General features: G+C 33.5%; 1 protein-coding gene across 4 annotated transcripts in view; it reads left to right on the forward strand.

Annotated features, from left to right (window-relative positions):
* PPM1B (protein phosphatase, Mg2+/Mn2+ dependent 1B) overlaps window positions 1-25100 on the forward strand; it is a 92883-nt gene that overhangs the window by 62357 nt on the left and 5426 nt on the right. For 2 of the 4 annotated variants that reach the window (XM_025260950.2, XM_006056809.4), the window contains 4 exons: window positions 7386-7503; window positions 11483-11594; window positions 11984-12041; window positions 20726-21786. In XM_025260950.2, coding sequence (XP_025116735.1) covers window positions 7401-7503; window positions 11483-11594; window positions 11984-12041; window positions 20726-21031 — 579 coding nt within the window. In that variant the 5' untranslated portion in view covers window positions 7386-7400 and the 3' untranslated portion in view covers window positions 21032-21786. Of the gene's footprint in view, window positions 1-7385; window positions 7504-11482; window positions 11595-11983; window positions 12042-20725; window positions 21787-22623; window positions 24369-25100 lie in introns of those variants that run through there. The other 2 variants (XM_006056810.4, XM_044925869.2) reach the window with 2 other exon arrangements.

Genomic DNA, 25100 nt, shown 5'->3' on the forward strand with positions numbered 1-25100 from the left:
CACCTTCAAAAAGAGAAAAGGGCTGGTGTTTCCAGCTTTTTTCTTGATGGTATCTCTAGTACTCTGCTGTTTGTGTGTTTGGTTTTAAAGCATGTTGTATCTTTTTTGCTTCTCTGGATGAATTAAGTACAGAAATATTGATGGTTGTCAATGATCAAATAGTAAGTTGTTCTAAAATTGTCTCTCTCCTTGGACTCTATATGGAGAAATTCTGACGTGGCTTTTTGAGACGAAAGCAGGCATGTGTTTTTTTTTTTTTTTTTTTTTTTTTTTTGCCTAACTGGGAACTGAAAACTGTGTTTTCCCCAATTATTTAAAACAAAAAGTTTATTGAAAAAAAGGCCAGATAATATAGGGTGTATATGTATATTTTAAGGTGATACAGAATATGTAAAGGAACGCTTGAAAATTTTGCCACCGACCTAAGTAGGCTATTGTCTTAATTGTGGTATTTATTTTTTTCATCTTTTTTGCCTGCCTTGAATGTGTATATTTTTATAAAAAGGAATTCATTATACTTGTTATTCTGCAGTCTGCTTTTTAATTCAACAGTGTATTGTAGAGAGATCTCCATGTCTGTATCTATTGATCAAAATCATTTTTCATGGTTGTGTAGCAGAATGACACGTAGTTTTGAGGGGATAGCCAGAAATCTATTATGTCTGTAATTTAGAGTAAGGAGAGAAGTTTGTATTCTGGAGAAACTGCACAGTCTCTTTCCTATAAATGACATTAGTTTTCAGGAATTTTGACCCAGCCATTTTGAATGGGGTTTAAATGATTCTGGTGGTGTATCTTCCTTTGATGGTTTTTATTGGTTTAAAGTGATTAAATATTTTTGTTGATGGTGTTAAACGATTCTAGGCAGAATCTTAGAAATGATAAATGATAGTAAAGAGGGACAGGGGTTGGAATGCCAAATCTCTGTTTTGAATTTAGTTGAATGAAGTTGACCGTCTAGTGCCTTTGAATGAAGTTACATTTACATTGAAATCAGTTTTGAGATGCCTATCTAGCTCTTTTGTGTTGAAATGGAATAGAGGTGAATTTTTTGAATCACCACATGCGACTTAAGGAATTAAATAAAGCTCTTATCCATTCCTGTTTTTCTGACTCCATAATACTGTCCTTCTACTAGTTTATATTGTAAAGCCACCAGTTAGCAATGTTTAAAACACTAGGATTAAAATAGAACATATAATTGCTTTTAATTTAGTCTGAAAGATTGAATCTAAATTTTAAAATCCATGGAAAGCGTGTTGGCCAGTGCTTGCCCTGAGCAATTGCTCAGTAGGTATTAGCTGATTTTTTGTGTGTGTGTGGTAGAATAAATTTTAAAACATTTTTTTAAATTAATTTTTTACTGGAGTAGAGTTCATTTACAGTGTTCTGTTAGTTTCTGCTGTATAACAAAGTGAATCTAGTTGCCTGTTTTATATATGCTGCTGCTAAGTCGCTTCAGTCGTGTCCAACTCTGTGCGGCCCCATGGACTGAAGCCTACCAGGCTCCTCCGTCCATGGCATTTTCCAGGCAAGAGTACTGGAGTGGGGTGCCATCGCCTTCTCCTTGTTTTATATATAGTAGTGTGTATATGGAGAAGGCGATGGCACCCCAGTCCAGTACTCTTGTCTGGAAAATCGCATGGACGGAGGAGCCTGATGCGCTGCAGTCCATAGGGTCTCGAAGAGTCAGACACGACTGAGTTGACTTCACTTTCACTTTTCACTTTCATGCATTGGAGAAGGAAATGGCAACCCACTCCAGTGTTCTTGCCTGGAGAATCCCAGGGACGGGGGAGCCTGGTGGGCTGCCTTCTGTGGGGTCGCACAGAGTCGGACATGACTGAAGCGACTTAGCAGCAGCAGCAGTGTGTATATGTCAATCCCAGTCTCCTAGTTTATCCCTCCCCCCTTCCCTTAACAAGCTCTAAGTTTGTTTTCTGTGGCTCAATTTCTGTTTTGTGAATAGTTTCATTTGTACTTTTTTTTTTTTTTTGATTCCACATATAAGCAATTGTTGATATGTCTTTCTGTCTGACTTATTTCACTTAGTATGAAATAAGTATACTCTAGGTCCAGGTGTTAGCTGCTTTAGGAGAAAGTGTGAATGGAGTAGATTGAATTTTTAACTAGATGCTTTTAAGATTTTTTCTGATAATAGATTTAAGTTAAGTGTTGGGAATTTCTTGATGATCCACTGCTTATAACTTGGCATTTTCATTGCCAGGGCCTGGGTTTGATTCCTGGTCAGGGAACTTAAGATCCTGCAAGCCTTGGGGCTCAGCTATATATAAATAAATAAATGTTAAAATTTTCTAACACTTTTAACATTTGTCATTCCCTAATAGTTTACAGGGATTTTTATATGTTAACTCACGAAATGTTGGGATATTATGATAACCATCGTAATCACAGTAGTATCAATAAATTGCTTTTTATGAGCCATATGCTATTTTAAGCACTTTTTACACATTTTAATTTATTTAATTTTCACAACAACTGTAACAGGTAGCTAGCATTATTGTTTATGATGGTCATTTTTCAGAATTGCTATTCAGCAATATGAAGCTACAAGAGTTGGATGATTCTGGTCAGGTATTACCCTATTTAGATAATTAACTCTAGGGGAAAATGGTCCCTAAGGAAGCAGCTTTTCCATTTTATTGCCAGTGCTGGTAGCATTTCTGGTGTTTATGCTAACTAATTTCCAGTTGCATAGAATAAGTGAAAGTGTCAGTCGTTCGGTTGTGTCTGACTCTGTGACACGTGGACTGTAGCCCACTAGGCTCCTCTGTCATGGGATTCTCCAGGTAAGAATACTGGAGTGGGTTGCCATTCTCTTCTCCAGGGAATCTTCCCAACCCAGGGATCAAACCCAGGTCTCCTACATTGCAGGCAGATTCTTTACTGTCTGAGCCACCAGGGAAGCCCGTGGAATAGAATATGTAATAGCCATTTGCATGGCCTTTATAATAATTTTATAGATCACATTCATTTTATTCATCCTCATAGTAACCTTCTGAGGGGAACAAAGGAAAAATTTTTATTTCCAATTTGTAAGTAAGGAAATGGAGGTTTGTCATAAAAGACTTTTTTTAATAAAGAAAGCTGTAAGTCAGATATTTGATGAATTTTGAAGCAGAGTCTACAATTCAAGCTTTCTGAGTTAAGCTTTTCATGTATGTTACCAAAGTTTCCCACTAGATTTGATGAAAAAAATTTTTCCCAAGGGAAACTTTTAAGACCTTTCTTTTCTTTTTTCAGTAATTACAAAATAAAAAAATTTTTAAACAAAATGATATTTGAAGTGAAGTTATTAATCTTTATGTCTCTCCTTGTCAGTCTCATTCCCTTTAGGTAGCCACTGTTTACAGTTTGTTATATATCCTGCCAAATAATTCTCTGTGTTTATTCATAAAAATAGAAGTATAAAAAGTAGGGTCATGTATGCATGTTACTTTGCTAGCTCTTTGTTTTTCTTAATCATAAAAGTCAATATTTGTTCAAGTTTTTAAAAAATATAATTTGATTTCCTTTAATCAAAAATCTATATACCACCTATTAGAAGCTTATTTATTTTAAAGAATGAGATATAATACCTGATAATTGGATTATGTTGAGGGAAATTAATAACATTTTCCAAAGGCAATATCAATCTAAGTCATTGATAAAACATGGAAAAATGTACTTCTGTACCCCTTAAAATAGTTGTTTAACCCTAAACTTGGGAGCTTTTTGAGTATAGTTTTCAGAAAATGTAATCATAAACAATGCAAAAGTAGACATAGATAATATTAGAGTGGAGTGTGGCTGGGTTTTTTGAAGTATGGAAGATAAGGATGTAAAAATACAGTATATGTAATGTAGAAATTCCGAAACTTTCTTTGTTGATGGTGTCTGAATATCTCAGTAAGTTTTTTTGTAGTGCTACTTAACCATATTAATATCTAACAGTTATAAGTATTAAGTAGTTAGATCCAAACTTAATGAGTGTACAAATAATATTTAACAAAATAATACACATACATGGAAAAACATTTATTCCATTCTTTTAAAAACAATAATCGCATAATATGATATGCTTGCACCTGTTGGATATGGCACAACTTCTCAAGCCTTGGAATCATTGGATAGTGCCACCCTTGGAGGACTTGACTTTAATCACAATAACTCCTAGAACCTCCGCTTTGGGAAAAGAGAATGTCATTGAGAGGACTATAGCGCTATCTAATGTTAAAAGTGTGAACTACCTCAAACTAGTTTGGAGTGTTCACAGATACTGAATATTGCTATGTCCTTCCCTCCCTCATTTAGAGTATCTCTGAGGACATTTGGCTTCCTGGGGCTTTTTGGTACCGTGTTTAGAACCACAGTTTCAGTATTAGAACATAGGCTCTTTGGAACCAGACAGCTTGGTTTTGAGTTGTGCTCTGCCACTTGGTGCAAAGCATGGGTTTCTTCATTTTATAAAATAGAGATAGTAATATCTTCTTCATGGAATTGCTAAGAATATAGCTTTTGGAAAGTGCATGAACAGTATCTGGTTTACAGTCCTCAATAAATTTTAGTTCTGTTATGACAATTATGAAATGAAGAGGTAAATTTGTGCAAAGGGAAATATAGGTTCAAGAGAAGGGAATGGTGGGAGAGTTGAGTGTTTTAGAAAGGAAGTAATGATAGCCTTCATCTTTCTTGGGTAGGTGGAAATTTGGGCTATTCCTTAAAATTGGCTGTTTTGAACACTGTAAATGTAATAACTACAGTGAGTGGCAGATTTTAAAAAATTTATTTAAAGAATTACAACTTTGTAGTATAAGATTCTGTTCACAGACCATTTCATATGCTGTGTTCAGGACTTGATCCAGAATGCTTCAGAAGCATGCAACATTCAACTTTAAAACTAACAGCATCAAATTATTTTCTGATTAATTTTAGATACCCTTACTTATGGCAGGGGCACTGGTTATTTTGATCTGTTGTTGTTCAGTCGCTTAGTCATGTCTGTTCTTTGCAGCTCCATGAACTGCAGCACGCCAAGCTTTTGACCCATAACTAGCTATTAAAATAGTTCTGATTCCTTTAAGTATTGCTGCTGTGCTGTTGTCATAAAAATGAAAAGGAGCTGAAGTCATCAGTTTTTAAACAGCAGGCTGATTGCTGTAATTGTTCAAGTTGATTTTTGCATATTTCATTAGTGGACTTTACAAAAAAATGTATACTGATTATGCAAGGATGATTTATCTCTAGAAAACTAAAGAGTCATAAAAGAAAGGCTCTTTTTCAATTGCTATATAAATTGCTATATAAAAATTAATGAAGTACACCCATACTTTGTATTTAGGGGAAGATCATCTTTATGTACGGAGAAGGCAATGGCACCCCACTCCAGTACTCTTGCCTGAAAAATCCAAGGGACGGGGGAGCCTGGTGGGCTGCCGTCTGTGGGGTCGCACAGAGTCAGACACAACTGAAGCAACTTAGCACAGTAGTAGCGTCTTTATGTAGAAATAGAAATACCATCGTTGAAATGACACATGCTGAGATGTTTATGTAAATTATTTTCTTTAAATATCTTCAGGTACTTAAACTTCTTGAAATTATCTTTTAGTTAATTTTCCAAATAATAGGACGTATGTTTTATAACTTATAAAAATCTAATGGAAATTATATATATATGATAGATTAAGAATGGGTAAACAACGCTCATACTGTTGTTAACAAAATAGAGAGTAGAAGAAACTGGATTTCTAAAAATGTAAGGTGTTAATTCTGTTTATTCATAAAATTGCTTTAAAAAGTCATTGGTATTCATGTGATGCTTGATTCTTGAATATCTATGGTATAAAGAGTTTTCCTGACCCGAATTTACATGGTAAATCCTGATTCCTATTCCTATGGGATGTATTGCTGTTTGGAATCATAGGATGTATATGTGGGATGTGTGTGTGTATATCTTCATATATATATGTGTGTGTGTGCACGTGATGATATATATATTCATATAGCCATTGTAGTTTTTTTTTTTTTTTTGCCACACCACATGGCATGTGGATCTTAGTTCCCCAACCAAGGATTGAATCCATACCCCCTGCATTGGAAACGCAGAATCTTAACCACTGGACCATCAGGAAGTGCCCGCCAGTGTATACTAGGTCATTATGAAAGTTTTGGTGGGTTTCATTAAGTGATAAAATTCATTTGGGCCAGTTTGGAAATCCTGATTTTTTCCCCCCAGATATTAAGAATTTATATATTCATGATGATTCTTTCTATTAAAGCATAAGAATTTGTACAGAGAATTACTGTTTTCGAAGTCTTCTTGAGACAACCTATACTGCCTTCAAACTTTGCTCCATTGAGGTTTAGCAGAAGTTTTTCAAGGCCTACCTGTGTTTGACTGTGTCATGTGGGTCCCCAAAAGGTGGCAAGTCTTAACCAAAGAGTGCTCACCTAGATTCTGACCATGATGACTGAAAAGAGTAGAATGGGTATGTTTTTGGCTCTCTTCATTTGGGTTGGCAAATCCCACCTCCATTGACTTAATTTTTGAGAGTGGTAAATAGAAAAAAAAAAAGAAGTTAAAAAAAGATCACTATTCTAAGAACAGTTTCATTTGGTTTTAAGAAATTCAGTAAAAGTAATATACCTTTAAGAAACTGTTTTAACTTTATTGCTTGTAGTCTTGTAATAGAGTAGTATATATCCCGTGTTTCCTTTTTGATATAGATCTTTTGTGATGGTGTGATTAAAAAGGTAGCAGTAAAATTTGTCCTTCAATTAGTAGTTTTAGCTGCTCTCTCCAAATCCTGACACTGTCTGATGTCATTTCTTCAAAAGTTATTTCATCTGACTGCAGTGTATCTGTTTGATCATTGGTACTATACCCTTAGAACAGTTTCCAGTTTAACTTTTTTCTCTGCTTGTTTAGTTTAGTGTCTTGGGTATCCTAATAATCCCCAGTTTTCATCCATGTCAGTTTAGTAGAGTTTCAATAGCATTGCTCCAATGCAGGTTAATTAGCTAGGGGGGAAAAATGCGTATTTTCTTTGGGAGGATGCATTTTGGGCTTAAGTCACTTTGGGAATATGCAGTCTTGAGTGGGAAACAGAGTTTTTAGAAGATTTAATATGCATGAAGATACCTTCATTTCTCAAGTAGTGGAATGGACGTAGATAAGAAGAGGTGCATAGATTCAGAAATCATAAAATAATTACGATCTACCCATACCTAAGAGTCCTTGTTTCTTCAGGGTGCACTTCAAATAGTTCTTTGAAAATGAATGTGTTGAAGGTGTACATTCTGGATGATTAAATAATTGCTTAAAGTAAATAATAGTTGATAGACTGTAGAAGTATAATTTTTATTTTCTTTTTTTTAATATACAGGGAAGTCGAGATAACATGAGTATTGTACTAGTTTGCTTTTCAAATGCTCCCAAGGTCTCAGATGAAGCAATGAGAAAAGACTCAGAGTTGGATAAGTACTTGGAATCACGGGTGGAAGGTAAGAAAGATGCTTTTTTTTTTTTTTAGAAGAAGCAAAAGTATTATTCCTTGTTTGTCAAATCTTTTAAAACTTCCTATAGATTTTGGACTAAAAGTCCATTATTCAGGAATGAGAGAGGGGAAAGCTAGTCTCCTTAACTTCAACATAATTTGCTAATTGTTTGGGTTTATATCTGTTGTTTACATATGTTCCACCTATTCTTTTCCCTTTTTTCTTCCCTTTTGGGGTTAATCAGTATTTTTTATTTGAGTTAATCCCTGCATTTGCTCATTAGTTATACTTTCTTTGAAATATTCATTTAGTGGTTACCCTGATAGAGAATACATTTTAGAGTCTATGGCAGGATCTCTGGTTTAATACTTTAGTTTTATATGTGCTACTTTTCAGATATAAAATTATTTTACATGAAGTTACACATGTTGGTCTTATTTATTTTGCCTCAATGTCATTCTTACAAAGTTCTTTCCTCAATTCAGGGTTACTTTTTTCTTTTTTTTTTAACAAAATACAAAATTTTATTTTATATTTTTTAAACTGTTTTATATTGGAGTAAAGTTGATTAACAATATTGTGATATTTTCAGATACACAGCAGAGTGTACTTATACATGTATCTATTCTTTTTCAATTCTTTTCCCATTTTAAGTTGTTACATAATATTGAGTAGCAAGTTCAGGGTTACATATTTACCTATATTTTTTCCTAACACCTTATGGCTTGATCATTATTACTTTTCAATAGTAAATTTGAATGATATAATTATGGTGTGGTCAGCTTGTTGAATTTGGCCTATTTATGAGTCATGTTTTAGATGTATAGAAGCTATAGTAATTGGTAAAAGTTTTGAAATGCAAAGATTGGTGATTTCAAATGTGTAATTAGCAAAAGAAAACTACATTCTTTTGCAGATTTGGTGGCGAGGGACTGATTCATCTTTTCTAGCTTTACAGTTGTCTGCACATCCTAAACATTTTTTTGTTGTTGGTCTGCAATTTCTTCAACCCTGAACTGTCAGTGAAGTTGTGTTTTCAGCGAAGCGGAGAGATAAGGAACATGTGAAAACACTTGGAAGACCATGTCAGAAGCATTCATTCCTGTTGATAATGTCATAATTATGAAGAGGAGCTGTTTATAGGAGTTTTTAGTAACATATATTTTCTGAAAGGTCGAGTGTGTTGGGGTGGGAGGTTGCTGGCTCAAATTTGTCAGAAGACGAGGAAGAGTTTCTTATTGTCCAATTTCCTTGTTGACAAAAAAGAAGCTAGATAGTTTTCATTTGGGGAAGAACTCTAAAATTTGGTCGATTACATGTTATATGATCTTGACCAACTTGCCTAATCTCTCTTAAGGCTCCAGTTTCTTTATTGTGAACTAAGGGTGAAAACACCAACCACACAGTTTGTTTTAAATAAATGAGATAACTTTGTTAAATACTTGGTGATGTGCCTAGCACACAAGTCTGCAGCAAACTGTAGCTTTTATTAACTCTTATGTAACAGCTAAATTTTAATTTCTTAAATGTGTGGTCAGTTCAGCTCAATGTGGGTTGTTAAATTTTAATATTAATTTTATTTTGTATGATTTTAAACTATCCAAAAGATATGTTATATGGCAGATATAACAAATATGTATTAATATGATGTGATCTTGGGGCCTGTGGCACACACTTGATTATAATCACTCAATCAAAAAACTCTTTAAAATCCTTGAAAAAGCAGCCACTACAGATCAATATGCCTTGGTACCTAACTTCTTTTTTTAGAAGCAGTTGTTCTTCAAGAGCACTATATTTCTGTTAGGGTTTAAAGTCATGTAATCTGATATTAGAATTTTGAGGTGAAAGCGTTTTGGTATATTGGCAAGTCTGTGTATGTGTTTTTATTGGGTGTGCAGAGGAGAGGTATAATGTTAAATAGTCTTTAACCTAAATTGATTAGATATCTGGTGAATGCCTTCTGTATGTATTCATTACTTCAGCAATCCTTGAGCATGTGAGTCACTGGGAAGGTAGCAGAAAACAAAGCAAATGTGTTCCTGATCTCATGGAGTTTATAATCTAGTGGAGACCAGTATGTGTGTGTGTGTGTGTGTGTGTGTGTGTGTGTGTGTATTTTTTTTAATAGGAGAAAACAGAACAGTAGGCAGACAGTAGCAAGGAATATTGGTTAGGAAGGTCTTTTTGAGGAAAAACATTTAAGCAGATGACTGTATATGGGAAAGAGTGGCTATTTGGGGAAAGAACATTCCAGCAAAGGGAGCAATAAGAACTGAGGAGTGAATGTGCTTAGAGTGTATGACTGGACTAGAAAGAGCTGGTAGAAAAGTGAAAGACTAGGAGAAATTGCTAACGAGCAGATCATGTACTACTCTGCAGACGCAAATGAGGACTTTGGACTTTATTTAAATAGTGTTGGGAAGTCATGGAAGATGTTGCGTGCAAGAGTAACATGATCTGACTTTTTAAAGGACCTCTCTCTGTTGCTCTGTGAAGAAGAGATTGTAAAGAGAGACAGGAGAGAGGAAACCAAGAGACCAGTTAGAAATCATGCGTTGAAGCAGGTGACAGGTGGTGGGGGAGGATTGGATTGCAGAGGTACCAGTGGTATGTGAAAGTTAGTTGGTGAAGTGCTAGACTGCAGTGGGTTTGGGTTAGGGGAGATTGTCCCTCATGCCACATATGGCAATGTCTGGAGACAGATTTGGTCTCATAAAAGAGAGGGTGCCACTGACATCCAGTGAGTGAGGCCAGAATGTTCCTTAACATTCTGCAGTGCACAGGACAACCTTCACAGCAAAAAATTGTCTAAAACATCTGTAGTGCTGAAGTTGAGAATTCTTGGACTACAGAGATAGAGTGTAAGGTAGAAATACACAGTCATGCCTTCATGAAGTTTACAGTATGTAATCTACTAAATATCATGTATAGTGGGAGTATCTAGCAACACTCCTATCCAGGCATGGGTCAGAGAAGGATCTGAGAAAGTTACACATGAGGTTGAAACATGAAGGATGAATACACTTTAACCATGCAAAAGTGTTAGTTGAATAGGTTTAAAAAGTGTTTCAGACCAAGGGAGGAAATACATGTGAAAATCTAGACTTCTTTGACTAGCTCCTTTGGCAATATAGCTAGGGGTTCGGGGCAGAGTTGAATAGGAGCAGAGTTGAATAAAAAGTTAAGGTCATGGTCCTTGTGAGGGATGCATGGTAAACCGTTTGTATTTAGCCTCTTGAGGGCTGCTTAGGACACTGCTTTGTTGTTGATTTAAAAGTAAGTTTGCCGTTGTCTGATTTTTCAAGAAGTTTATTGTCTTGATACTGGCCAGATAAATCATGCCTTAAGAATCTGTTTTCTGGAAATTGTAAATATAAATGAAACATATAAATGTTTTATTTTGTTAGAGTATTAGCAAATTCTGAGATTTATTTTCCTTTTTTGTTTTAAATAAATTGTACCTGGTGAAAATAATAAAGCAATGGATTCATAAAGGCAAAAATAAATAGATTATAGAATATACTGTTTAGACAAAAACCTATAAAGCAAATTTTAATCTTCCCTTATAATCCTTATCCTTCTATTGCTTTTCTTTTCCTGTAATTATAGCATATAATATATGATATATTATATTTATATATAATATATATATAAATATATATATATAAATAATGTATTTTCATATAAAAAATGTGTTTCCATGTGGCTGTGCCTTGTTCATAGGGATCATTGTAGTGATTATAAGCCATTTCACTCAGTGGCTATTCTGAAGTTTTCTTAACTGTTCCTTTATTGGACATTTAATGTTCCAGTTTTTGCTTTTATGAATAATGCTAGAATGAGTATATATATATGCAAGTAACTTTTTATCTTACCTTTTTTTGTTCCTTGTGTGATAGTATTGCCAAGTAGTACCTCTTGTTTCACTTTGTGAATTCTGAGTTATCACATTAATTCAGGAACTCTTCTTAAAAACCTGCAGAAATTATGGAGAAGTCTGGTGAGGAAGGGATGCCTGATCTTGCCCACGTCATGCGCATCTTGTCTGCAGAAAATATCCCAAATTTGCCTCCTGGGGGAGGTCTTGCTGGCAAGTAAGTAGAACAAAAAGAACTAATTTTGACTTCATTTATAATTAGTAATTAAATAATTTGGGGTTAGAAGTACATCAATTATCTAAAGATGAAATGGGTTGACAATTCTTATACTAGAAAAGAACATTTAAATTTCATCCAAAAGATTTTCTTTTTAAGACATTATTTATTATATTCTTTGGGGCTGAGTATCCTTCTTCCCTTAGTAAATGAGAACAGATGGATTGTGCAGGATCAAATTCTGAGTGAAATGCAGAAACTGTTCTTGGCAGGTATTTATTGGGGCGGTTAATTTTTGACTGTAGTCAAGATATATGAAGTATTATTTTAAATATGCAGAAGCTTAATAACTATGTAATTTAATAAAACTAAAGCATAATTTTTTTTAGGCGCCATGTTATTGAAGCTGTTTATAGTAGGCTGAATCCACATAGAGAAAGTGATGGGGTAAGTTTTGTTTTATTTCTTAAGTATTTTAAATAATCTTATTATATAAACAGTGGCTATAAATATACATATATACAATGACTGTTTTTCATTTTAAAGAGTCAGTTAAAGTTTAAGGAGATGTATTGAAGTGGAAGATAGAGCTAAAGTTCTGTTTTGTAGATAGGTCTGTTGTCATTTAATGGGCATCAAATACCTCTTTGTGTGGGCTGTACTTATTTCTTCCCTGTGTGTCTTGCCTTTCCTTCTCCTTCTCCCTTAAATCTTAATTTTGAGGCAAACAAAGAATGTGCTTTTAAATGTGTCCATTTCTCCTCCAGCAGGCTGCTGCCATCACTGCAAGTTAGTGATCGTGATCAGACTAGACCTTTCAGACTCTTATTTTATAGACTAGACCTTTCAGTGCCTCTTTTGTGCCCAGTTGAACACCTGAGAATAATTGCATTCTAGCCTTCTTGTTGTGCTCTGGGTATATATGTTGAACTGGGATGACCATTTTTTGTTGTACTCTGCTGTGCTTCATCAGAGCAAAACTCTTTGTCCCTTTGCCTCCCTTAGAAAAAATACTGATGAACTGCTCCTCTGTAGGTTTTTGATTTTATTTTAATACTAGTACTAGGAGGCCAAACAGTAGCCTTTAAAAAAAAAATAACTGCCCTAAATTTCAAAGTTAGTAATTCAAATAATGTTTTCTCATAGAGTTTTCAAGTTTTCAGACATCTAAAACGGAACAATTTAATTTTAACATGTATGCCTCAAAGATTTAGGAGAGCCAAACTTAGTACTAAAACTTATTGAGAGGAAATAGCCTCTATGCTCCAGCTCCTCTTGGCAGGTCTTGAGAGACCACTATCGGCCACTGGTAGTAATTATGTGTCATTTTAATTGCATTATTTTCCAGGCTTCATTATTGCACAGCAATATCATATAATTTCTTTTTTCTTAGCAATAAAAGTTACATTGACTAAAAGGGAAATTTTTACAACTAATGCATTTTAGTTACCTGAATAAAATTATACTGTATATTGCTAATAACAGAATTTATACCTGGGTTTAGAGCAGTGATTCTGAGACTTTCTTTTGTGTCAGGTACCTCTAAAGTATTCAGAATTGTGTCCAAAGCTGTGGAAATTAATATAAGAATAAAGATAACATCATCTGATGCATTTAGACAACTCCAAACCAAACAAGTGAGGATAGGATGTCAAGAAAATGGTGGTAGTTGGGAGGTAAAGAGAGCCTTACCTCTTCAGCTAGATTATAGGTTCCACGTAGCAGCCACTACCAAGGTTGGAGGAACTAAGCCCTCAAGTAGTTATTGATTCATTATTAGCCACATAATTACTTTGTTCCCTCACATGTTTGAAAATGCAGCCCCAGTGTGTAATCTGAAAAATTATTTCATAATATACTTGCTAGGTTTCTTAGTCTCTCAAGAAAGTTCGCAGCTTTTATTCCAAACAAAAAAGTTTATAACCCAGAATTTCTGTTAAACATACACCAAGGATGAACAACAACAATGAAAGGATGAATTTTAAACTTTCTTTAAAAATAGAAAATATGTATTATACATAGTAGCTATGTAAACAGTGAATAAATAGGCAACAGAACCATGAAACTGAGGAGAGCTGCTCTGGATATAAAACTGGCCTTAAAGATGATTATTTACATTGAAATTGAAAGTGTTAGTTGCCCAGTCATGTCCAACTCTTTCCAACCACACGGACTGCAGCCCACCAGTCTCTGTCCATGGAATTCTCCAGGCAAGAATACTAGGGTGGGTGGCCTTTCCCTTCTCCAGGGGATCTTTCCAACCCAGGGATTGCACCCAGATCTGCCACATTGCAGGTAGATTCTTTACTGTCTGAGCCACCAGGGAAGCCCTGGTGATTATTATATGATTATAAATCAAGGAAATGTATAGTTAATCATCTTTATATATAAACACTGATAATCCACCATGTAATGAATTGATGTGGGAGGAGATTATGAAACAAAAGGCAAGGTCCCCCATCCCTGCTCTGAATGCAGCCGGCAGTGTTGATACAAGCACAGAAGTTAAGTAATAAAAAGGTTTCACATCATTTACCAAAGAACAAAAAGAAATGCAAAATATAGACTGATTGCCATGTGAATTGTAGAGTGACTGCTTGGAAAGTCAGATTTTCAGAGATAAGATTAGATTTGAAGAATGGTTTGAATGGCAGAAATTAAAAGAAGATTATAGTTAATGTGGATTGGGAGAGGCAAGAACAAAGTTTAAGCTATCTTTGAAAGAGCGGATGTCATTTTGGCTAGAGCAGGAAACTGCTATGGTGAAAAATAAGAATTCAAGATGCCAGAAGTATTTTTGAAGAGACTGGAGATACCTTTTGACTTTATATTTTAGAGTGAGGAGCCACTGTGTGTTTACAGCGTAAGAATGGCAGACTCAAAGGAGTATCTGGTATTCTCATCTGTTAGAAACATATGCAGTATTAGATGAAAGAGATGCTAGAAGTCAAGTAGTTGTGAATGATCACAGAGATACTAAGTGTAAACTCATTAATAGATAGATGTGTGAATTAGAGAAACTTCCTGTTTACTATAAAAACAGGCTTTGAAGCCCAGAATCCTATGTTGGGAAACATTACTTTACCCTTTCAGAATAATCACAACCTTAGAAAAATGTTGAACCATAATCAAAAGTAGAAGTATACTAAAACATACAAAAGAAACAGAAAACTGAAGAAATGATAATGTTTGATTAAATTCTTAGGCGTTAACTTGAAGCACGGAAGTGCCCCATGAATGCTTCTCAGCTTGGTCAGATCTGTGCCAAGTGGAAGTTGCTGCCAGGAAGTACAGAGTGGCAGGGGCTGATACAATTAACTTGCAGAATGGAGAAGACAGGAGTGTGCTAGAAAGACAGAATAGGAGACAGTTGTATGGGGAGTAGGGTAGCTCATTTTAAAAATATTTTTTAAATAAAAATAATTATTCATTCAGGTATTTAAAAATACAAATGCTAGTCACAGTAAATCAAAGATTATTTAGAATCCTAAAACATCTGCTTTATATCAAAGATAGAACAGAATTGTTCTGCTATAAATGCTTATCAGCAGTACCAGAAATGGGCATTTATTCATTTTTCTTACATTAAAAAAAGTCTTTTGGTTAATAAAAGTATTTTTAAAAAACCTGAGTTGAATATAAGTCAGAATATATTTAAAATATATTCAGAAAAGTCATTATTTAGGGGAATTTTATAGTATTTTACTTAACTTTTTTTTTTCTGTTCAACTTTCTGGAATATGTTCAGTCTTCTTAATGTAAGCAATATTGATACTTTCCCAGCTTTAAAATCAGTATCTGGAAAAGAATCAAGCTTGAAATTTTAATAAAGGGGTTTGTGAATCCTCCAAAAGTTTTTGCAGATATATTTATGTGTGTGCATAAATACTATTTAATGATTAGAGTATGTCTGATTTTCATTAGTTCCTCAAAGGAGTCTGTGACCCCCAAAAGAATAATAACCTAGGGGACCAGAAAAAGTAAAAAATTACATTTTGCTCTAAGTTATTGTTATATTATGTAGGGCTCGGGGATAACCCCCACTCTTTCTTCTTTTAAAATGCTAGTTTGTTTTTAATTCAAGTATAGTTGATTTACAGAGTTGTGTTAAAGTGTACAGCACAGTGATACACAGTTTTCAGTTTTTTCAGATTCTTTTTCATTACAGGTTATTACAAGATATTGAATATAGTTCTCTGTGCTATACAGTAGGTCCTTGTTGTTTATCTAAAAAATGCTAGTCTAGTTTTATAACTCGAATTTAAATTCTTTTGAGATCTGGGACTTCATTCAATTTGTTTATGGCTGTTCCCCAGCACCTTTAGCAGTGTCTGGTAAATGTTGAGAGCTCAGTAAATACTAGTTAAATAAGGAACATTTCTGTTTCTTTCTCTATAGTTGTTTGCTAAGACTATTTTTAAGTCATATATTTTAAAAACTAATTTGAGGTTGCTCGTGAGTAGGAAAGTTTATTATTTGAGCTTTATATTTTTCACGCCAAAAGGTTAAGTTCTTCCCTCAAAGGAGACTTAAAATACTTTTGAATTACTATACCAGTGATCAAATAGCTATATAAGTTGATGATTCTTCAGTGATAAAGAGGAACTTGTATTTTCCCAACTCCTACTTGTGCTAAGCCATATCTGCATAACTGTATCTACATACTATGTAGGTAACTCAGCATCCTTACTTTACAGAGAGGACTAAGAATTGGTGCAAAGGAGTAGCTTGCCCAGGCTGCAGAGCTAGATCAATCGAGTAGCTAGAATTGGAGTGTAAGTCAGAGTGCCTCCATCTGTTCCCTTTATACCTTTCCATGCAGCCTCTCTGATATTTAGAGGTTACATATGTGTCTATACCCCACCTCTCTCATGTAAGAAAAATCATTTCCAATTCTCATGTTTAGTTGTCTTAAAATATTCCATTTTTGATGAGGAATAGTTTATAAACTTGTTGAGATTAAGCAGTCAAGCCCAGTGTCTTATTAGTTATTTTTCATTTAAATACACACTTTTATTCTAATTTAAAAAAACTAAGGTATTTGGATTTTGAAAATGGAAGGAAAGAAAACGAAAGCCCCCCAAAATCTTCCTTTTCTGTTTTCACATTACTAAATTTTATAGACAAATCCTTTTAATTTTATTTCAAATAGATCAATTATATTTTTATATCACAGTTTTAGGACTTTGTGAATACTGTTTTTTTATAAATTGTTTCTCATTTACTTTTTCACTTGTCAAAGCATTTTTTATGGAGAAGATCTACCTACACTGTTTGAAAACACACTAACTTTAGTCACTATTTTTTAAGGTGTCATTTGACATACTCCTCCTCATAGCTTTGGTCTTTACCATTTTAAGTGACTCTTTAAAATTATTTCAGATTGACTGAAGTTTACATGATACTTGCAGATGATATATAATTTATTAGATTCTTTATTAGTCACTCTTAATTGTATCTCATGAAGTCATATTTGAGAATCTTCTAAAGATTATTTTTACCTGACAAGCAGGGATGAGGACTCCAAAAAAAAGAAAAAACCACACAGTAAATATCTATACTAGCATTCCTTAAGTTTTCTCCACTGTTGGAAGAGTTTCACTTATGGCGACTATGTTTTTAAAAAATTGCTGCAGATGAATTTTAGCTAATTAAATTCTATTTTTAAAATGTGCTTAGATTTCCCTACCCGCCTTTTGCTGTCTTTTTTGATTTATCTATTTATCTGGGTCTTACTTTGTGTAAGGCAATGTTTTCATAATGAGAAATTTGATTCTCAAGCTGAGTTAGTCTAGGTGACAGTAAAACCTTAAAAACAGAATCTGAGGGAAGAGTCCTAAATCCCCATGTCTGTAATTGTCTTAAATTTGTTTTGCAGACTAATTTAAACTGTCCCATGTAATATGATTTTTTTTGTCCTGTAATTTCATTAATTTTTCTATTATAATAAAATACATTATAGACTTCAATATGAAATAATTTGTGGTCCAACTCAACAATAATTTTAATTATTTATTTAGTAAGCATCTATTTATATGAGGCGCTTTACTCTGCAAAACTCTTACCGTAATGTAGCCAGAAGAACATTCAGAGGGACATTGATGTTGATTACACTTGCGCACAAATCTGAGCTCTGTCACTTCTAGCATCGTCCTCCTGACAAATAACTTAAATCTCTCTGTGCCTTAGTTTCTTCGCTTATAAAAACTAGAGTTACAGTATCTATTATAATAGAGTACCTATAAGGATTAAATGAAATTATGTATATTAAGTTCTTAGCACAAGCATTAATTTTTCATCCCTAGGTGGTTGGGAGGATACAGAAAGGAATAGAAATTATCTTTGTCTAAAAGATTTTACAGTGCAATTGGAGAGACTTGTCAACAGTTGCAAGGTGAAATGAATTGCTCTAATAGAGGTGTAAACCTGAGGTACCTTTTGTGTGAGTTCGGGTAAAGAAGGTGCAGCTAAACAATAGATTCATTTTCTGATATTAATGAAAATCCATAACTGTTGTATAACAGTATTTTGAAACATCAGATGAAATGGAGAGGTTTCACCTATCTACTGTCTAGCACAATAGGAAAATATAATTTGCTATAATATAGAATGACTTAAATGTGGTCATTAACTCAAATTCTTTTCAATTGGCTCTTGTAAATCCATTCCTATTGAATTTAGAGTTTGGGTTTTAGTGTGCTTTTTATAAAGCAACTACGTCTCTCTCCCCAGCTACCACTACTGTAGCATTTCACAGAAATATAGATGATTACTGTGATGATATAGATGTCAGATGGACTGTGAGATACAGCCACGTATAACAGCTTTGATCCAACCTTATCAATAAGCTCAGGGAAGTAAGACAGTTTATCACTCGTTTTCAACCTTTGCTGTGTATCGGAGTCACCTGTCAGGCTTTAAGAAAATCATCCCAGCTCACTGAATCTGAATACCATGGCTTGGAGTTTGGCATCTGTATAATTTTAGAAACTCTACAGGTGATTCTAATGTGAAACCAGGGTTGAGTTCTCTGTTGTCCACTTGATTTTGTTTCAGTGTCCAAGGGAGTTGTCAAAGGTAGTTGTTGGTTTGAAGGCTTTTTATTTGGAGGGCAGAGAGGAGTCTTATACCTTCCACTAAAAGTTCTTTGTGATACACTCTCAAATAGAAAATTTCCTTTTGGAAGACCTGATTAAAAATTGATAAGGTTTATGATCAGCAAGCATTTAACTCATTGTTCCATCTTAACCTTTCCTGAATTGATTCAAATTAGAAACTGTATTTAGGGAAATAATGTTTATTTAGTACAGAAAGAAAGGTAAATGGGGGGAGAAAAATCTTAACAGACCATATTTTATTATGTTCTCTCCACACACCAAATTTTGCAAATTAAAAAAAAAAAGTTATTTTGATAGTTAATATGCTTGCTGTAGAAAATTGGAGTAGTCAAAGCATCTGAAACTTCACCCATTATTATCATTTCTATATTGTTGTGTTTCCTTTCTTCCTAGGCATTTTACATGTAATATCCTAAAGAATATGGGCACACATATGCCTACACATAAAACATATGCTGTACACAGTATTATCTCTTGCTTTTTGCACTTAAAAAAAATAGTCACGTGCTCTCATTTTTCTAATAATAAGCATTGCCATTTACTATATGGCTATAGTCATATTACCTTTGTTGTAGAATTACGGAGTAACAACTTCCAAAGATGGTTAAGAGTTTGTATCAGATCTATATCAGTAGCCTTTTTGTATTTTATTTTCCCAACATTTTATGGTGAAAACTTCCAAACGTATAGAAAAATTGAAATGGTCATAGTGGACATCTTCATTTTACCATATTTGTTCTCTTTGCTCTATGTGTACATTCCTGGCCTTTTTTTTTTTTTTTAAACTGACTGAACTTTTGACAGCAAAGCGCTGATAAAATATTTTACCTCTAAATATTTTGGCACACAGCTCTTGAGAATGAGGACATTTGTTTACATAATCATAATTATTATATTATTATACCTAAGAAAATTGGTAATAAATTTAATATCATCTAATGTAAAGTCCACATATTCTCAGTTGTCCATAGAAAGACTGTTAAAATTGTTACATGGTCTAGTCCAGTTGTTACCAGTCAAGCATGTTAAGCAAGCCTTTAACTAAGCTCCCAGTTTGTTTTTCCCCTTAACACTGAAAATAAGTCTAAGCCAGCTTTTAATAGGATGTCCTACATTCTGGATCATATGATAGTTTCCTTGTGGTGTTTTTTCACATAATTCTGTGTTCCCTGTTTTCTTATTATATTGGGGATTAGCTTAATTAAACATTTTTTGGCAAGATCACAAGACATAGCTTTGTCCTCCCTAGCACATCACGTCAGGAGGCACATGTAAGGTTGAGTTGTATCTGTCAGCGTATGAGTATGATCAGCTTGGATATTAGAGTTTGTTCTGCAAACAAGGTTAAGTAGCTACTATAGGAGAAATCTGTCAGTTTTACAAAATTCAGTAAAATATAAAAAAATTGAGTAGTTTAATATTCATATTTTATTATAATGTTTAAAATGATTTTAATCTAGAGATTTTTAGTAAAATATTTAATGACAAAAAATAAGTAAAATTTTTATCCACAGAAATTTTACAATTCCCCCAAATTTAGTTTATATAATACTGCATTTTGTTTCTCCTCTCCTTCCTGTCATTCAGCAGAAATGAAGAAACTAATGTTCTAATGGCCTGCTTTCTGTCCTTTCCTATTGCTTTAAACACTAATTTCCTTTAGTTACTAAATAATTATAGCCTATTATTTTCTTTTGAAGTCAGTTGCTTTTAGGAGATGCTGTGTTGCTGTTGAATTTTGCTAGCAAGTAAATTTCAGATTAAGCTTCAAATATCAATGTAAAATAAGACGTTAATAGTTCATGATGCTCATTTGCTAAAAATAACTAGAGGTATTTCAATTGGAAATTTTTGTTAATTGACACAGTAACACTTGATTCTTAATGAAATGTTCTCATGCTTAGACTATATTACTCATGGTAGAGAAATGAGTGTTTTGCTGTGATATGTTGTGAAATACGTGTGATATCCTAGTTTGTCTACTGACACTGGGGTCTTGAATCTTAAAAAAAGGCCTCCGATGAAGCAGAGGAAAGTGGATCACAGGGGAAATTGGTGGAAGCTCTCAGGCAAATGAGAATTAATCATAGGGGAAACTACCGACAACTTCTGGAGGAGATGCTGACTAGTTACAGGCTAGCTAAAGTAGAGGGCGAAGAAAATCCTGCTGAACAAGCTGCTACAGCTGCTTCTTCGAACAGTGATGCTGGAAACACAGTGGCAATGCAGGAAAGCCATACTGAATCAAAAAGCGATCTTGCTGAATTAGACAGCTGTACCGAAGATGCAGGGACAAAGATGAGTGGTGAAAAGTTATGACTTTACTTTGTGGTAATATTTTTGTGATCTTTGATTTGATGGTTTTTTTCTTAGGAAGTATAATGTATGCATTTATATAACCATTTTGTTATTTGAAATCTTGGTAAACTAGTTTTATTATATTCATATATTATAGCCTTGTTTTTTAAGAAGGCCTTTGCATACATCTTTATCAGATAGTTTAAAATTGGCTATATTCTAGTACTTTGAATTTAATAAAATTACATGTCATTTCATATTGTATGCCAGAAATGAGGCTACCAGTTATTAAAGTCAGTAGTTAAATTCATACTAGGAAAGGATTAGAAATTACCGATTAGCAAGATTACTTTATATTGTGGAAAAAATTGTTAATGTAGAATTATACTGCTTCACATATTAGTACGTTCATAGTTAGCTTTGTAATGAATTTGTGTTTTCTTTAGTAATTTTAGTTCTTCAAGAATGGCAGATGCTGTCCTGTAATTTCTTTTTTCAAGGATGATAATTTGTGTGTTCTTGGAATTGTTTATATTTTGCCTTTCTGTAGTTTTATTTTTCAGTAGTTCTGAGATTCCAGATGTGTGGTTATTTTTCCTTTTTCTGTATCCTTTATGAAACATCATTTTTGAAAAACCTATGTATTATTCATCCAGCTTTGGTTTGTATATTCTGTATAGCCTAACTACATACATCCAAATGTATGTCAACCAAGTGTTTAGAATGAAATTATAAATGTTTAAGTCCAAATAAAGCATGTGATGTGGAATAACCTATGCATGTTGTACTTATTTTTAATTTTTTTAAAAAACAACCAGGTTTGGTATATTGGAAACATAATTGGAATTTCATTTGTCTCTATATAAAACTTAGAAAACTTTTGGTTTGGTGCATTTTTAATTAATTAAAAAAATTTTTGAGAAGTCTAGGTTACTCACAGTAAATCTGTTCTGTTTCTTAACCCCCTTGTGACACAAAATATTAATCTTTGGACAGTATGAACACATGTAAACATGTCAGAAGGTTGTCATGATGAGCTTTTTAAAGATTGCAAGACTTTGAGTTTTGCTAGAAGTATTCATCAGAGATTAGTAATGCAAGAAGTATAAGATATTTTAAATAGTGGTGGCAGATATGAGTTTGACTTTGCTAAAATGAATTTTTAAAATACAAACAACTAAGTCACATTAGAGTATTTCTTAAAACAATTGTGTATGTAGAACATTTTAACTTTGCTTTTTCATGTTTTATATTTATCGTGTGTCTAAAGTTGCTTAAGGTACCATAAGTTCAAGCTTTGGAATCTTTGTATATAGCTGATGTTTTGATCTGTTTTTCCAATGCCAGAATATTTTTAAGTGGTTTGAGAAAGAGGAAGTCATTTGGTGGAAAGGGGAGGAAAAAACCCAACCAGTTTTCTATCTATATTAGATAGATCCATGTGTGTATACACACAGTATACAATACACACAACTCTCTCTGTAAAAGTACCTTTTCAGACAAAGAAAGGAAGGTAACTTGTTCATCTGATTTTGTTTTCTTTTGAAATTCAGTCCAGCCTGGAAGTGGTGTAGGTAAATAGTAATAATATTCTTCCTTTTCTCTTCCTGTAGGGTGCTGGAGATCTAGAAGACCCATGGTAGCCTTATAAACCTTCTAAAATGCTTTTGATTCTGAAAATTGGGGGAAAAAACTTTTAATCACAATTTTCTTCAATACAAGGGAAAAATATTCTTGTGGATTCCCAGCGTTTTGTGATATGAGCAGAAAATCATTAGCATTTCCCATCATTTGTTCATATTTGTGTTTTCTGGTAATTGCCACTTGTAGCATTGCCTGTACTACAGTATTTTTGCCAGCCTCAGACATACTGGTTACATCTGTATTGAACTTTTGACCCTAGAAACCAATGGAGTTATTTCACCACAAATAACGAATATGCCTGAGGTGCATGGGAATATAGTTAGCTGTACTCTGAAGATACATTTTTTTTTTTAACTAAGGCACACAACATATAAGCATGTAAGAGTAAAGAACTGTATGAGATGTTCCTTTTTTCAGTTCACCAAGTTGGAAGCCTTTTGCAGCTCTGTGGCTTAAAATTTCATTTGAGCAATTTACTATAGGATTTATATTTATTATTAATTGTTATTTAATTTTTTTTCCAATTTTACCTGTATTACCAAACTGGGTTCTCCAATAATGTCCAAATTGTAATGTTGCCTGCTTCAACATAAAGTGTATTTGGCAATAATATTATAAACCCTTACAAATTTTATGCATGTATCTACTACATCCTTCAATTCTCACTAGAAAAATCTCTTGAAACCAAATGGATTAATTTATGGCTATTTATAATTTGCTTTGACATCTCACTGCTGCAAATTTTTTTAAATGATGAAATTTGCCTTTATAATGTAAATTGTGATTTTTGTTTTACATGTGGGTTTCTATAGTTTTAATTTTTCAGCTTTTAAGATACAACAGGTTTTGTGTAATTTGGTATAATTTTTAATTGTTTACGTTATTTTAAAAGCTCAGAATATCACATTGAAATGACTATAAATACATTTAAAATTATCTATTTTAGATCTAAGGAAATATTACAGAGATATTTTCATGGGTTCAGTAACCTTTCATTTTATAACATTGGGCACGGTACGGAGTGGCTGTCACATAAGGTACTTGAAGATTATTAGTTTAATTCTATTTTTACAATAACCTTGAATTCTTGAATTCTTTTGAGTTTTGCATGTATCCAGTTAATGCTGAACGTGAAGAGTGAAATATTTATCTAAAAGGAGCGTGGGGGTAGGAGAAGCAATGAATGTATCCATTTGTACATGGTGTACATGTTGTGGATGCTTTGTAACATTTTCCTATCTGTTCAAATTGTGTTTCAGCAGGATGTAATTGCCCTTGTGTGTAGTTGAAATGAGTCATCATCTGGTCCTGTGTGAAATGGAATTCATGGTATTTTCTGTAACATTTTCCTGAAGCTGTTTCTGGAGAGCCACACATTTAAATACAGCTTTCTTGATCATTTCGATTTATTGTGCACCTGATTTTTTGGTCTAAAAGGAATTATTGCCACAACATATTTTATTTATTCTTTAGATTTTAGCCTTGTAAGTTAAAGTGCTTTACATGATGATGTTAAAAGCTATTTGTCCCTTGACCGGGTTTGGGGGGGTTGTTAAAAGATAGGGAATGAAGAATGTAAAATGGTTGTTGTTCAAACTGTCCACTCTGATCCAACCCTGTACTGATAGTACCTTTCCAGTATGATATTGTGATGTTTCATACAATGCAGTGAACATAACCAACTTGTTACCTAAATAAAGACTTGATAAAAACAGTGTGACATATTACTATTTTGTATGCTATTTAAAAATAAAAGTTCAGCTTTGTATGTTATCATAAACATCTGATATAGTTAGAATATTTGTTATAAAAAATTTCATACAAAACCATGTAGAGGAGTTACAATTAAATCCAAGGAGGTATTAACCAAACTCTGTAGGACAATACTAGTTAACTCCTTATCCACTCCAAAAACATTTTTATACTGTTTTAAGAAATCTTTTTCAGGGGACTTTGTGGCCATGGAAATAAAAATTTTGTGTGAGTTAGCAAAAGAAACACCCATATTCAGTATTTACTAATCTAAATTCCATAGTCTAGCTGTTCTCAGCTGTTTTTGTTATCAGGACCCATTTATATATCTAAAAATTCAAGATCCCAAAGGACTTTTTGCTTTTGTGGGTTTTGTGTGTTGTATAGAAGTTAAAACCAAGAAATTTTGCATATCATTTTAATTCGTTAAAGATAAAACCATTACCTGTTAAATAGCATGTTCTATTAAAATAATTATTTTCCAAATCTAAACAATTTAGTGTGAAAAAAATAGCACTAGCTTTCATTCTTGTAAATCCTTGAATGTTGGCTGGATTCTCTTATTTACTTTTGCATTCAATCTGTTGCCGTGTGGCACTGTGTTCGCAGTATATAATGAACTCTGGCCTCACACAAATAAGTATTGGAAAAGAGTATTTTATTTTAATATCTTCAGATAATTATGGATATTCCT

This window comes from Bubalus bubalis, chromosome 12, assembly GCF_019923935.1.
Source record: "Bubalus bubalis isolate 160015118507 breed Murrah chromosome 12, NDDB_SH_1, whole genome shotgun sequence".
Lineage (NCBI taxonomy): Eukaryota > Metazoa > Chordata > Mammalia > Artiodactyla > Bovidae > Bubalus > Bubalus bubalis.